Source organism: Gadus chalcogrammus, chromosome 6 (genome assembly GCF_026213295.1).
Source record: "Gadus chalcogrammus isolate NIFS_2021 chromosome 6, NIFS_Gcha_1.0, whole genome shotgun sequence".
In the NCBI taxonomy this organism is placed as follows: domain Eukaryota; kingdom Metazoa; phylum Chordata; class Actinopteri; order Gadiformes; family Gadidae; genus Gadus; species Gadus chalcogrammus.
This window is the reverse complement of record NC_079417.1, coordinates 25487217-25501789: the sequence shown is the minus strand read 5'-3', so window position 1 is coordinate 25501789 and position 14573 is coordinate 25487217. Positions and strand designations below refer to the sequence as shown.

General features: G+C 44.9%; 1 protein-coding gene across 1 annotated transcript in view; it reads right to left on the bottom strand.

Moving 5' to 3' along the window:
* The window catches only part of LOC130383865 (protein unc-13 homolog B-like), a 37386-nt gene that overhangs the window by 19241 nt on the left and 3572 nt on the right, over nucleotides 1–14573 (bottom strand). Inside the window, exons 2-9 of the mRNA XM_056591726.1 lie at nucleotides 11565–11594; nucleotides 9885–9984; nucleotides 9565–9682; nucleotides 7351–7474; nucleotides 6782–6855; nucleotides 6388–6430; nucleotides 5802–5834; nucleotides 5336–5540 (exon numbers count right to left, since the gene is read on the bottom strand). Coding sequence (XP_056447701.1) covers nucleotides 5336–5540; nucleotides 5802–5834; nucleotides 6388–6430; nucleotides 6782–6855; nucleotides 7351–7474; nucleotides 9565–9682; nucleotides 9885–9984; nucleotides 11565–11594 — 727 coding nt within the window. The remainder of the gene's footprint in view (nucleotides 1–5335; nucleotides 5541–5801; nucleotides 5835–6387; nucleotides 6431–6781; nucleotides 6856–7350; nucleotides 7475–9564; nucleotides 9683–9884; nucleotides 9985–11564; nucleotides 11595–14573) is intronic.

Sequence of the window (14573 nt, the reverse complement as noted above, 5' to 3'; positions counted from 1 at the left end):
CCCGGATGGTGGTGTTGCTTCCACATTTGAAAATTGCTTTTGATTTGACTGTAGTTCAGGGGTTGCTGTTTTTTGTGATCCTTCGTCCGAAGAACATATTTCATGTAATTCATTAGAAGTGTCTCCTTTCTGTGATGGAGGTGCATCAACTTGAGTTGATCTCTGCCCAGGACCTTCCTTGTGAGCATTCTGATCGGATGGATTAGACCCTGGCTTGGAAGGGGGGGGTTGGGGCCCAGCAACTGTGTCTGTGGCCCTTTTTAAGAAGCCAGACAGAAATCCCCCTTCTGAGCCCTGTTGAGCCTGGGGGGAAGTTTGTGGATTGGAGGAAAATAACCCAGAGAGAAGCCCACTCTGCTGAGGCTGACTTGCCGCACCCTGGGCATTTCCACCTGCCTTAACGCCTTCTGTTGATCCAAGTTTTAACAGCCCAGAGAGCAAACCTTGTTGTTCTGGTGGAGATTTAACTGCTTCTGGGTTATGATCTTTAGACAAGGCATCTATATTGGCATCAGTATGACACTGGATTGTTCCATCAGGAATTATTTGCCCTTTTGGTATTGATTCAGTTTCATTCAAATCTTCAGGGGTGTTTGGCTCAGCGTTTAGCTCAGTGTTTGGCTCAGTTTGACCGCTGGGCTCGGTCAACGTGACAGTGGGAGGGACGTGTGATTGTATTGGCTGCTGGTCTGAATCTGATGGAGCCACCTTGAAGAGGTTAGAGAACCATCCTGTGTCTGCATGCCCTTTGGGGACACCTTCAAGGAGTACAGAACGACTCGGAGGTGCAGTTCTAGCTGGGCTGGGTGAGGTGATTTTGGTATTATCTTCCCCAGAGGCAAACTTAAGTATCCCAGAGAACATGCCACCATCGACCTTGGGTGCCTGGGCAGAGACTTTTTCAGATGAGAACATTTTTAGCTTGTTGCCTAAAAATGACTCATCTGCAGATTTTGCTTCTACCTGCTGAGAGGATTCACCGGAGTTTGATATGAGGGCGGACAGTGATTTTTTGAAAGGGCTGAAGAATCCTGTGTCCTCTGTGCTACTTTCTGGCTTTGGTTCAGAAACTGCTATACTCTTTCTTTGTTGAATTTCAGGTAACTCACCAGATGACTCGATATCAGGAAGGTGCTCCACTGAACCACTCCCTGAACCTGGTAGAAGATCCACCGAACCACTCCCTGAACCTGGTAGAAGATCCACCGAACCGCTCCCTGAACCTGGGAGAAGATCAACCGAACCACTCCCAGAACCTGGTAGAAGATCGACCGAACCATTCCCTGATCCTGGCAGGAGTTCCACAGACCCACTCCCTTCCCCAGATAGCTGTTGATCTGCATGTGAGGCTGACCTCCTAATACTCCTGCCTCTATCTAAAGACTCTTGCCTGGATTCAACACTTGCGGCAGAAGAACTTCTTTGCTCTCCAGGCTGGGGGGATGATTCCCGGGAAGTAGGAGCACTAGAGAAAAGCCTCATGGGACTGAGCCTTCCTAATACAGAGTCAACCACCGAGGTTGGTTGGTTTGAGGTGGAATCACTGCCTTGTGAGCTTTGGCCAGCTTCAGCTGGACGACTAGAATCAGAGGAATGAAAAGGCAAGAAGGACTGAAGAGTGAACTTCTTTTCAGGCATAGGCTCTTGGGGGGCAGGAGGTACTATGGCAACAGGAGGGCTAAAGCCTCCAGATTTGGGAATAAACGAAAGAAGCTTTGAGAGGCCGTTCTCGGTTGTCGACGGAACTTGAGAGGAATTTGTTTCTGTAACAGCGCCCTCTGTAGCCTCACCGCTTGGCTTAGAAATGAAGGAGAGTAGTTTTGAAATGCCAGAATCTGGTTGATGTGGCACAGGAGGAGTAGATGGAGATGTGCTCGATGCTTCTGGAAGCTCAGCAGTAGGCTTTGAACATGTCATCGTGCTGAATATAGAGCTCATGGCATTTTTTACCCCTGCTATGCCTTGTTCAACAGTACTCTCCTCCTTCACTTTGACCTCTTCCTCTTCATGTGTTTCCTGTTCATTGCTTTTAGCTTCTTCCTCCTCTTCCAGTTCTTCCTCTGGTGTAGCATTTAGTGCATCAGCTTTGACCTCCATTGGTAATTCTGGGAGTTTTCTTCTTATGGGTTTAGGCAGAGACTCATAGTTGTTTATTTCCTCCTCTTTAACTGCCAGGTATTCAGACACTGAGTGAACCAAGTTCTCTAGCTCTCCCATCGCATCTATGTATTCATCGATGGGTTCCTCAATCCCTTCCTCCTCTCCCTCCATGGACATCACATTTTCTTCTCCATGGCCTGTTCTCCCCTCACCCCAATATTCTTGACCAACATATCCTTCTGGATAGTAGTAATTTTCGTACTCAAATGTAACATCACCGTCAATAAACGTCAGATCGTCCAGCTCCTCCTCAGATCCGAACGAGTACCGCATCTCGTCTGAACTGATGGAGCCATACTCGCTCCTGGCCCTGTGAGCCTCCTCCCTGGCAACCTCCTCCCTCTGAAAGGCAGCGTAGCTCTCAAGCGTTCCCTCCAGTGCCGTCTTGGCCCATAGCCTGGTCTTGTACAGCAGGCCGTCTCCGGCAGCTTGTCGTCGTTGCTGTTTGACCGCGGGAATTATGTCAATTTCCGGAGGGGAAGATTCGTCCTCAAAACTGCCAGCCTCCCTGTTCACCAACCGTACTTCTCCACTGCCAAACGCAGCTGTCCTTCCACCAGGTAGACTTGTGTCATAAAAGCAGTCTTCTGGATCCTTTGGTGACATGTCACACTCTACAGTCTGATAAAACCTGCTCCCTTTGGACTCACTACGGCTGTTGTTGATGTGGTAGATAATGCTTTTGTCGTCATCCTCCCACTTTTTCTGCTCATCATCTAAGTAATCATCCAAGACCCCTGAATCAGGTACCTTGTACCTCTTTTCCCAGTCCTCTACTCCCATTCCAGAGTCCACAGGGGTCATTCTGAAACCCTGAGGGCTCGACCTGGGCACAGACAGGAAGCAATTTGATGCAGAGCCATGCAGAAAGGATGCAAAGAAAGAAAAAAAACATTTTTGAAAAAACAAAGAATATAGTCATATCCTTGAGAAAAGCATGAAAGATTAAACTGAAAGTTTAAAAGTGATAGAAAACAACAAACTTCACGTTCATGATCATCTTTAAAATATATAACACCTTTAAAACAGCTTCCTCAAATACAAATTAAAAAAACATTTTTATTCAAGATTAAGGGTTGTTGTACGTTAGTGTTAACGGCACACTTCAATCAACATAGTATGGCAACCCGGCCCTTGTCAATCAACTTCATGCAGAGCACCTGAGGGCCAGTGGGAGAGCAGACCTTAAATAGCCTGCTCGAAGGCATATTCGGGGCTGTCTTGGCTTGGGTGTGAGGAGAGACCAGCCGTTGTAGCTGTGGTGGTTCCACCCAGCGGAACCAGGCAGTGGATCACGCCAATTATCTTTTTGGTTCTTTTAAGTAAGAGATCCTTGTTTTTTTATTATTAAGCCTTTGTGGCTTAAGAACTGAAGAGAATCGTGTGCTGTTTGAGGAGGCGGTTCACTCCCCGAGCTACGGACAATCATTGGGAGTGAATGAGATGACGCAGCCGGAGACGACGCAGCCGGAGACGACACAGTCGGAAACGAGGCCACGAGAGACGAGGCCGCCGGAGACGAGGCCGCCGGAGACTAGGGATGGGGAACGAAACCCAGTTCTATCAAGGACCCGGTTCCACTTTTTTCAAAACCCGAAAATCATTAACATTTGGGCTTATCGATAACAATATCGAGTCCCGTCACCACCCTTTTTTATTGTCCCGTAGGTCCTGTAACGTAATATTGTGTCCCTCGAGTCGCCTCATGGCATTTAAGTCAAATCAATCCAATCACTGCAGCGTGCCCACCAATGTTTTTGAATGGAATTGTAAGCAAACAGGTGGCTTAAGAACTAAAGGGAATCGTGTGCTGTAAAACAAGTGAAGTCTGGCAGTTAACTTTGCTCGCGAGGATGGCTGAACGGGCGAAAAGGGTGAAAATCATTTATTGTAAAGGGGGGAACACAACCTCAATGGCCAAGCACATTAGTATTGTGCATCAAATAAAGGCCAATTGCAGTACCTTCGACTGTCTCCTGGTCGAAAAGACTCCCGTCTCCTCCTTCTCCTGTCGCACCACAGACCTCTTAATCATCCACTCAAAGTACTAGCGGTAATCGCACACACAGACATTTTCACTAGTCCCGTCAGTTAAAAATAGTAATCCAATTGTGAAATTGTTGTTGTATCGGCCGCATACAAGCTAGTTATTTTAAAAAGTAAATAAAGTTTCAGATGCGCTGCGTTATGTGTTGAGGTTGGCTCAGTAAAACGACATGATGCGTTCAAATGTAACATAGAGAAACGGTAAATTGAGTTTTTGGTGAGAAACATGAGTAATACTGTATTACTCATGTTTCTGTATTACTAATACAGTTGTATAGTGCTCTAATCATTTTAGTATATCTAATTAAAAATACTGATGTCAATATTTATTAAGAATTACATATTTAATTTATAATACAATTATTTATTTCCTAAATATTTTACTCCTCACTAAAAACGCGTCGTATTTCCACCTATTAATAGAAAAGTATCGATGGCGGTATCGATAAAGACTCGGATCGTTAAGGAGTATCGAAAATGGTATCGATATTATCAATTAATATTAATGATCCCCATCCCTACCGGAGACGAGGCTGCGAGGGACCGAGGCTGCGAGGGACCGAGGCTGCGAGGGACGAGGCCGCAAAACGAGCCACGCTGGCAGCAGAAGCAGCAATGATACCCGCAGGACCGCCGTAGCATGGAGGAGTATGGCAACCCGGCCCTTACCAATCAACTTGATGCAGAGCACCTGAGGGCCAGTGGGAGGGCAGACCTTAAATAGCCTGCTCAAAGGCACATTCAGGGCTCTCTTGGCTTGGGTGTGAGGAGAGGCCAGCTGTGGTGGCTGTGGTGGCTGTGGTGGCTGTGGTGGCTGTGGTGGCTGTGGTGGCTGTGGTGGTTCCACCAAGCGGAACCAGGCAGTGGATGCCGCCAATTATCTTTCGGTTCTTTAAAGTAAGATATCCTTGTTTTTGTATTAAAAGTGCCTTTGTGGCTTAAGAACCAAAGAGAATCGTGTGCGGTTTGAGGAGGCCGTTCACTCCCCGAGCCGGGTTGCCACAATAGATAAATACAAATGTATGTGTTTGTGTACAAATAAATGTAGGCGCATACATGTTTACATATGTACCCATGTATATACACAGGAATGTATGCATGTAAGAAAGTATGTATGTCCCACATTTACCTGCTTGCCCTAGCTTCCCTTTCATCCAGCTCAAATCTCTGGAGGGACTCTCTGGACAGGGAGTATTGGGGAGGCCTGCCGATGGGATACTGGTGTGCGGAGGAGTTGTTCTGGGGTGTGTTGTGGTAGCGTGGGGGTCTTGTAGCCATCTCATTGCGGTAGTAACCACCTCGGTCATCCACTACACTGTCCTGGTCATCCAACGCTGGAAGTCAACACGTAAATCATCTTCTTTAGCCGATAGGATAGCATAAACAGTGACAAAAATAGTGCACAATAGTTATTTACTTCTTAAACCTCTAATATGTAATACCTCATTTGATCATTGAGAAAAATATAAATAAAAACAAATTTATTATTTCCCAATTTTGAAAATAAGGTTAGTGCCAGGAAGAGTAGATAAGAGTAGATAATAACATAATCAGAATAATAACAATAAAAACAATTATAAAATATATGTACATACTGCTTTCGTTTCGGCTGAAGTAACTCCAACTACCTGGGGAGAGGCAAATGTGGCAAAAAAAATGAACAAAAAAAATAAAGTATATTTTGGCAACTAGAAAATGCATTCAGTAGTCGCAGAAAGCAAGGCCAGCAACATGTCTGCCTTCAGAGACATGCCGAAGACCTGGGGTTGTGACCTCTAATGGGGATGGGCAACCTTCTGGTTACGAAGATCGGTAGCTTATGCTCTAGCACACTACCTTATTAACATGCTATATATATAACAACTATTCCATTAGCTTGCTAAAGCGAACATGCTAGCCCGCTAATGCACTAGCATGCTATAGTCCTCACACCCTAATACTTACATGCTCTTCATAACCTAATGATCCCGTTTTAAAATCAAGATGTGGAAATGTAATCGTTGAACATCCTGTGTAGATACTCTGTTTGAAAGAACCTACTTGGTTGATAACATAAATGACGCAATCCGCATCAAGTATCAAGGTTCTCTATCTTTATGGTATGTTTAATACTGGGGAAATGTTTTTGCTTGATGTAATGTTCCATACTGTTATATATTTTGATTTTGTCTTCAAACTTACAACACTGAGAGGGGACGGAAGGCAAAATTCTCTGGATCTCCTCCTTTGGAGACAATTTCATGGAAGGGACAAAAGTCAGGAAAGAAGAGAGGAAGAATAGAATGACGCAGCAAGAAAGAGAAGGAGAAAAAACTGAAGAAAGAAAACATATCACATTGTGTCATAGGGTTGCAATGAAAGGTTGGCTGTGTGCAAAGAAACAGCTGTCTGCATTGTTAAAAAAAAAGTGTAACAGTTAAACACATTTATAAATATTAATAATCTGTCAATTATTATAAGTAGCATTATGTAAATTCATTCAGAATTGGTCCAGCATTAGGGACTAGTCAGCTTTAGCAGTTAGGGGTTTGGACTAGGGGTTAGGTGAAAGGGGTTAGCCTTAGTAGGAACTCACCTGTCCATGGATGTGAATGGAGTTAATCCGATCCAGTTTGCGCGTCCAGTATTGGGCTTCGTCTTCTGGTATATCTGGGGAGAGATGTAGACCAAATAATGCAGCAATGAAGGAGTATGAGTGTATGTGTGTGTCTGTGTATGTTGTGACAACCCGCTCCCCACCCGGGGGATCCGCGGGGTGGTGGTCGACGGGGTATACCGCTTTCACCCACCAGTCGGCAGCAGAGCGTGCGTCGGCACCCGGCGCAATCACCGGGATGCAACGCACCTGGCCGGGGGGGGGGGGAGAGTCGGCATAAAGGAGGATCGCGGACGCACACGGGGGGGAACAGGAAGGACCAGCGAAGAACCAGTCGATAGCGGAGAGTCTCACGGAGGCCACCATTTGACAGTATTTGCATTGCCTTGTACCTTGTACCAGAATAAACGCAGACTTCGGCTTACCCCGGAAACTGAGGGTGGTGCATTCCTTGTGAGTTGAGAACATTCGTGAACCGGACTGCCACAATGTCTATGTGTATCTGTCTGTATATGTGTGTGTGCGCGTCTGTGCGTGTGTGCGTTTACCAAAGGGAAGCTCAAAGCGTGTGTCCAGCAGGACTTGGTGGGGGGTGGGGGTGCTGGTTCCACAGATCTCCTCCTCCCTCATCAGGAGCTCAGAGTCCAGTTGCAGCCAGTGCCCTGAGCCCTCCTGGCCCACCAAGAAGAACACAGAACAGCCCTGATTATGTTCATAATAAATAATACATGAATGGTATAGATTTAAATGTTGGAAGTACTCCAGACATCATCAGTCACTCATGATGGTGTAGGTTTTGAGCTAGCTCCGATACCTCCCCAACTCATGATTTGGGATAGTCATGATTTGCCCAAAATGTAGAAAAATTCCCGGATAACTGCATGCCGGCTGTGTTGTGAATAACAGCAGTCAGATTGCCGGTGTTCTGCCAATTAATGCTCCCTTGTCCGATTTTGCTAGTGGTTCTGCGCATGAGCATGCCGACAATAATGATCCGCGGTGTAGTAGTTTCTAAAATACACACCAATTCGGAAGTCAAATCTCCTAACGTTTATGCCACCTTTCCTTAACCTTTGTGGAAAACGTCATCAGGTCAAGGAGAGATGAAAAGGTGCTTCCTTTCGAATATAGGAAAAGACAGCACTGTTTAAAATGAATTCAACACTTTTCCTAACCAACGTCATTGCGCAATTGCGAATATTGCTGACCTCTAGCGTGGAACTACAATTTTCCGAAGATGGACAACAACAAGCGCTCTTTCGATCCATGCGTTCTTGTCGTATTAATTTCAATGAGGTTGCGCCAACACTGAAAATCACTAAGGTCAGACTTGGCCAACTTGAAAAAAGTGTTTAAAGTATATTTAAGGTATCAAAAACTACGTTTCATAGACTTTTTTTTGTTTTGTTTTTAATCGGCTGATTAAATCGTAATCGTAATTTTTCTCTGAAAATAATCGGCATCGGCATCGGCACTCAAAAATCAATATCGGTCGGGCACTAAAATTAACTGCCCCCATTAGTCTTTCTTAAATATGAAGTTGGCATTTTATTTTCTTATGGTTTCAATTATGGGCTACGAAAATAACCATTATGATGTTGGTCTTTTAGGCGTTCTTTCCATTCTTCGCCTCTTCTCCCTAATGTTTGGTTAACTCTTCCTCTTTTCTGCTTTACAGCGTCTCTCATGCGTCTTCGCAGAGAGTCTGTAAACTTTTTGTCTTTAAATATTTTCACAGTAAAGGATTATGGGTTAAACATATATCCTTTCCTTTCATAAAGGTCGGTCAGGAGTAACCTATGCAAAAGGTGGGTTAAAGGTTGCATCGAGGCATCTTTCCTAAACATTTTTAGAATTCTAACAACCTTGCCTCCAAATATTTCCGGGTCACCTCGTTAGGTAAGGACATTTCCTAAGCAACAAAACTGAATCAGTAGAACCCCTGAAATCTCCAATATAGACGTTATAATACAGTATCAAAATATGCTCCCAATATTCTTACAGTGTACATGGGCCGAGTAGTGGTGTAAAATAACGTGGTTCTGTAGCAGGAGCATCGTGATAGAGAAATCGGACAAGGGAGCTTAATTGGCAGAACAACGGTAGAGACAATTTTACATAGAGCGAGCCAACCAATCACAAGACTCCACTGAGAACATATATGAAATCAATGACTGTTTCCATCTGAATGAGCCAATGCATATTATCAATACAGCGTCTTGTTTTGAAAACAAGTTGCTTTTTTCTGGACAGGTTCCGAACAAGTGTTTAGTGAGCGAACCAATCTCAAGACTCCGCTGAGGAAGAATTTGAAGCTGTGACTATTGATCTTAATGAGCTAATGCTTTTGGGTGATCCGATAACAATATCAATACCGCCTCTTTTGTTTACAAACAAGTCTTTTTTCAAAAGATGATGGAAACAGGACAGGTTCCGAAATAAGGGCCCTCCACTCAGTGTTGCCTCTGCTGGACTGTCTCTCGGCCCGTACTCCGGCATTGCCCTGCCGTGTGTGAACGGGCGCAAGACAGAAATTTTCCTGAACGTATCTACATGCGTGAATAATCTAAATCACTAACGGTGCCCGCAATGTTATCCCAGTAATTGACCTGCAACTATGTTATAAAAGGGCTTTAGTTATCTGTTCAGGTGAGGTTTTCATCTGGTCAGGTTTTTTTCAGGCGAGTTACCGGGTCAAGTGAGTTACCGGGTTAGGTGTGATACCTTGTCAGGTGAGTTAGTCAGCTGGTCAGATGCATTACCTTGTTAGATTGGGGGATGCTGTCCAGGGTGATGAGTGTTGTTCCAATCATAGTATCCCAAATAAGACCTTTATTCCACAGTTCCACCACCAAGCTTGAATCTAGATGACTGATCTCACTTTAACACCCATCCACACACATCGCACAAGAATTTGTGGTTAGACTAACTATATTTCGTACAGTTTGCTTGTACTGAAAGATCCATGAAAGTATGCATAAGAATTATGTTTTCCTCAACAGATATAGTTTTGGACTAAAACAATGTGAAGTACATGCACAGCTTAAATGCTCAGAAGATGAAGAGGCAGAGAGATTCTTACAACATGAAGTCCTGCTCCCAACATGGCAGATTTCCCCGGACCGTGATGGTGGTGCTTTTGACCTTCTGCACCTTTAAGGTAACGTAAGCATTGAATTTATCTGGGAAAAAAAAGATCAGAAAATGAGCAAATTAGATAAAAAACAAGTGGAAATCTTCTCAGCCCGGAATCTGGAGGTAGGAGGCTAACTGTTGCATAACCAATCACATTGGATGAAGACTCTTGTGTTCAGTTGTTGTTGTCATTCTTGTGTTTCTCTAAGTCATGTAGAATTCCATTCTTCCGTATAGAAGGTAGCCTACATTTCATTCATATGTAACTGATAATACCACTTCTGTATGATTGGCTGAATGAAAATATCACAAATAACAGAAGACCTTAGGCTGTTTAATTTTCTTTTCAACCTGGTTATAAGTCCTACAACCCCCCTACAGGCCCAACAACACCACTATCCCCACATACAGGTTATACCACTACACACTACCAGTACCTACAGGCCCCACACCACCACTACGCACTACCACTACACACTACCAGTACCTAGAGGCCCCACACCACCACTACGCACTACCACTACACACTACCAGTACCTACAGGCCCCACACCACCACTACACACTACCACTACACATTACCACTGCACACTACCACTACCTACAGGCCCCACACCACCACTACACACTACCACTACCTACAGGCCCCACACCACCACTACACACTACCACGACCTACAGGCCCCACACTACCACTACACACTACCACTACACACTACCACTGCACACTACCACTACCTACAGGCCCCACACTACCACTGCACACTACCACTACCTACAGGCCCCACACCACCACTACACACTACCACGACCTACAGGCCCCACACTACCACTACACACTACCACTACACACTACCACTACCTACAGGCCCCACACCACCACTTTACAATACCACTACACACTACCACTACCTAGAGGCCCCACACTACCACTACACACTACCACTACCTAGAGGCCCCACACCACCACTACACACTACCACTACCTACAGGCCCCACACTACCACTACACACTACCACTACCTACAGGCCCCACACTACCACTACACGCTACCACTACCAAGAGGCCCCACACTACCACTACACGCTACCACTACCAAGAGGCCCCACACTACCACTACACACTACCAACAGGCCCTACCACTACAGCACACTATCGTTAACTACAGCCCCTACTACTACACACTACCACCTCCTACAGGCCCTACCACTACACACTACTGTCTGAGGTGCAGGTGAGGAGGAGGTGGTGAGGAGGAGGTGATGAGGAGCAGGTGAGCAGAAGGGGATGATATGCAGGTGAGGCGGAGTTAAGGAGGAGGTGATGAGGAGGTGTTGATTAGGAGGAGGAGATGAGGTGCAGGTGAGGAGCAGGTGGTGAGGAGGTGTTGGTGATGAGGTGTTGAGGAGGAGGTGATGAGGTGCAGGTGAGGAGGAGGTGGTGAGGAGGAGGTGATGAGGTGCAGGTGAGGAGGAGGTGGTGAGGTGCAGGTGAGGAGGAGGTGGTGAGGAGGAGGTGATGAGGAGGTGGTGAGGAGGAGTTAAGGAGGAGGTGGTGAGGAGATGTTGATTAGGAGGAGGAGATGAGGAGCAGGTGAGGATGTGATGATGAGGAGGTGAACTCTTACCTGGAGGGCCATGGAGATTGGCTTTCTTCACTATAAAAGATGAAACAAGAAGTTCATGACAACATCAGTCAGAAGGAACGAGTTAGTGAAAGTGTCAAAATGTTTTATGTTTTTAACAGACTACCTAAAAATCGTAATAGGAAGCAGTATAACATATTGAAATATGAGATTAGATGAGTTGAATACCGAATTGTTGTTATTTATAACAGTGTTGTTATCTGTTTTGTCAAGTAGTCTTAACTAAAAAGCACTACTCAATGAATTAACAATGAACCTGCCCAAAGTAAATGAGTATTTACCTTGTCATTACCTTTATTTAACTAAATAAATACAGCACTGAGCTTCCTCTTGTTTTCGGTAAATGACAAGTAAATCGAATGGGCAACTGATAAAACGATATTTAACCAAAGGAAATTACTCATTCTACTTCTTTTGATCATTATCCTTTAATATATTATATCTATGTCCGTTAAAACCCTAACCCTGACCCATAGAACCCAGCCAAGTATGATAAAGTCTCCTTTAAAGGTTGCATAGGTGATTTGCTTTTTTGGCCATTTTTGCAAAATTACTTGAAATCCTTATCATAACCCGCTTACAGCCACTGAGTTAGAAGTACTGACATGAAAATTAAACTTGTCAATCATCTGTGGAACGTGCAGGGCTCGAAAAACTCCAGCCAATCATATCCATTGCCACCGAGTTTCATTGGACAGTAAGTACGTCAATCAAACGGTCGTACTGCACTCCCCCTCCCCCCCTCCCCCGCGCCCCGCGCGCGACCCCTTCGTGCAGTACTCGTGACCCAGAGCTCGTGACCCAGAGCAAGCTCCTGTTTGTTGTTATCCTGCGGTATCTACTGGAACTAGTTAATCCACATTTGGACCTAGCAGTAGAAGACAATTTCCATGGCAGACAAGACGCCACAATCCCCACCACCACCACCACCACCAGCAAAGAGAAGGAAAACTCTTTTTCAGAGAGTAATTGATAATAAAAACGCTGAAAGAGAAAAACTGAAATCAAGAATAATCCTAGGCGCTGCTTTTGAACGTTGGCGGCAACTGAAGGACGAGAAGGGTCTAAACCGATGCTTGTGTGGCGGTTGACCTAGTTTCAAAGTTTATACCGTTTATACTCGGTAATACCGGTGTTGAGACGAGTGTAGGCTATTACTCGGTGTGAAAATGTCCACACCGCGGCAACCCTAGTGAAAACCAGGACTTCCAATACAATTATATGAAACAAACATACATTTTCTAAAAATAGTATTGATTTATGTGACCGTTTAATGTTTATAACATCTGGTGCAACCATAGCCGCGAGAACGTATTCTCAGCAGGGGGTGCTGGGAAAAAAAAACCCGGCCTGCACTAGACTCGCAACTCGTCACATTGATAAAAAAGATATATAGCAGCGCAGCTCAATTACACCAGTGCATGCGCGCACAGTTGAAAATCGATCGTTGTGTTCACTTCCTTCACACCATGGTTCACATCCAGCTGCTCACAGAACAAGTTTAGCGCACCACCGCTACCCTCACACTTTTTCATATAACCTTTTTTCAGCACTAGGACATATGAGCATTAAATAAATGCTGCGTCTCAAAATGCCTTGGACAGCAGCGAGGATGACTCGCTTTGCCACGGGCCGAAACAGTTCGGAGCGACCACAGCCAGAGCGAACACAGCGGGGCAGAGGAGTGTCAGGAAGTCTTTGGTGTACACATCAGTACGGCCTATTTGCACTACTGTTTAGTGGCGATGCAGTGTTTTATTCTATGCCTTTTTATTTTCGTATATTATTTCAATTAATACAATTTATTTATTCATGAAATCAAGATCTGGGCTTCAAATCTTTTTTCCAAATATAGGTCGTATTACAATGGGGTTTGTGTTTATATTCGGACCAATACGGTACAGCGGATGCTCACATGACGTTAAGCATTTCCTGGTGCATAATGTGACGCTTCAGAACCTAAAATCCCGTTTCTCCCCGTTGATACGACAACACATAACCGGCGTTTTCAGAAATCTCCACTTTGGTTTTTAGAAATGATCGTTTTCTGTGATAAGACAGGGCCTCGGACAGGGGGTGTTGCAGCACCCCCAAAACCCCTACTTCCCGCGGTACTGGGTGCAATTTACAGCTGAATGTAGTGCCATGTTGTTAAACGAAAACCTACGCTAGCCTGGCTCGCTCTCGCGCATCTCTGTTCGCGCTCGTGCATGATTGCGCGTCCAGGTACTTGGAATGGGTGGAGTCAGAGTCAGCGTTGAAGGGGAGGGGGTAGGACCATTTGAGTTGTGTATTTTCAAAATCTGCTGGCGTTTCGCAAATCGCGTACCCAACCTTTAAAAATTAAAAAGATTAAAGATCAAATGGAAAAAATGTAATTGAATTGCAGTTGTGACTTAAATTGTATATCTCTTAATCAGATTTATAGTCTCAGATTATTCACACCAGGTCATATTATGCAAAAAACCCTAACCCTGAGCCTACTATTAAAGAATCAATTGTTTAGCAGCCCCTACATTGGCTACTGTCTATACACAGACACTTGTCCTCCTGTCGTAGATTTGAGCCATTCAGGGATTTAGCTGGGAGGGATTATCCCCCCCAACACTAAACTCTCATCAGCTTGACGTAGCACTGGCCTGAGATCTGGTACTCCACCATACTGTCACGACTCACGACCCTATGACCGGATCTGATGGAACCACCTTCTGACCTGAGATCTGATGAAATGACCTTCTGACCTGAGATCTGATGGATCAACCCGCTGACCTGTGATCTGATGGAACGACCCGCTGACCTAAGATTATATGGAACGCCCCACTGTCCTGATATGTGACCACCCTCTGACCTAAGATCTGGTCAGAGTATAGGTGGTCAGGATGGCCTTATGGTTGGTCGTAGAATATAATATAATATAATTCGGCTTTATCGCCAAGTGTGGGACTTATTTCTCATCTAAAACATTAAAACAGTGTGCATGACACTCATATC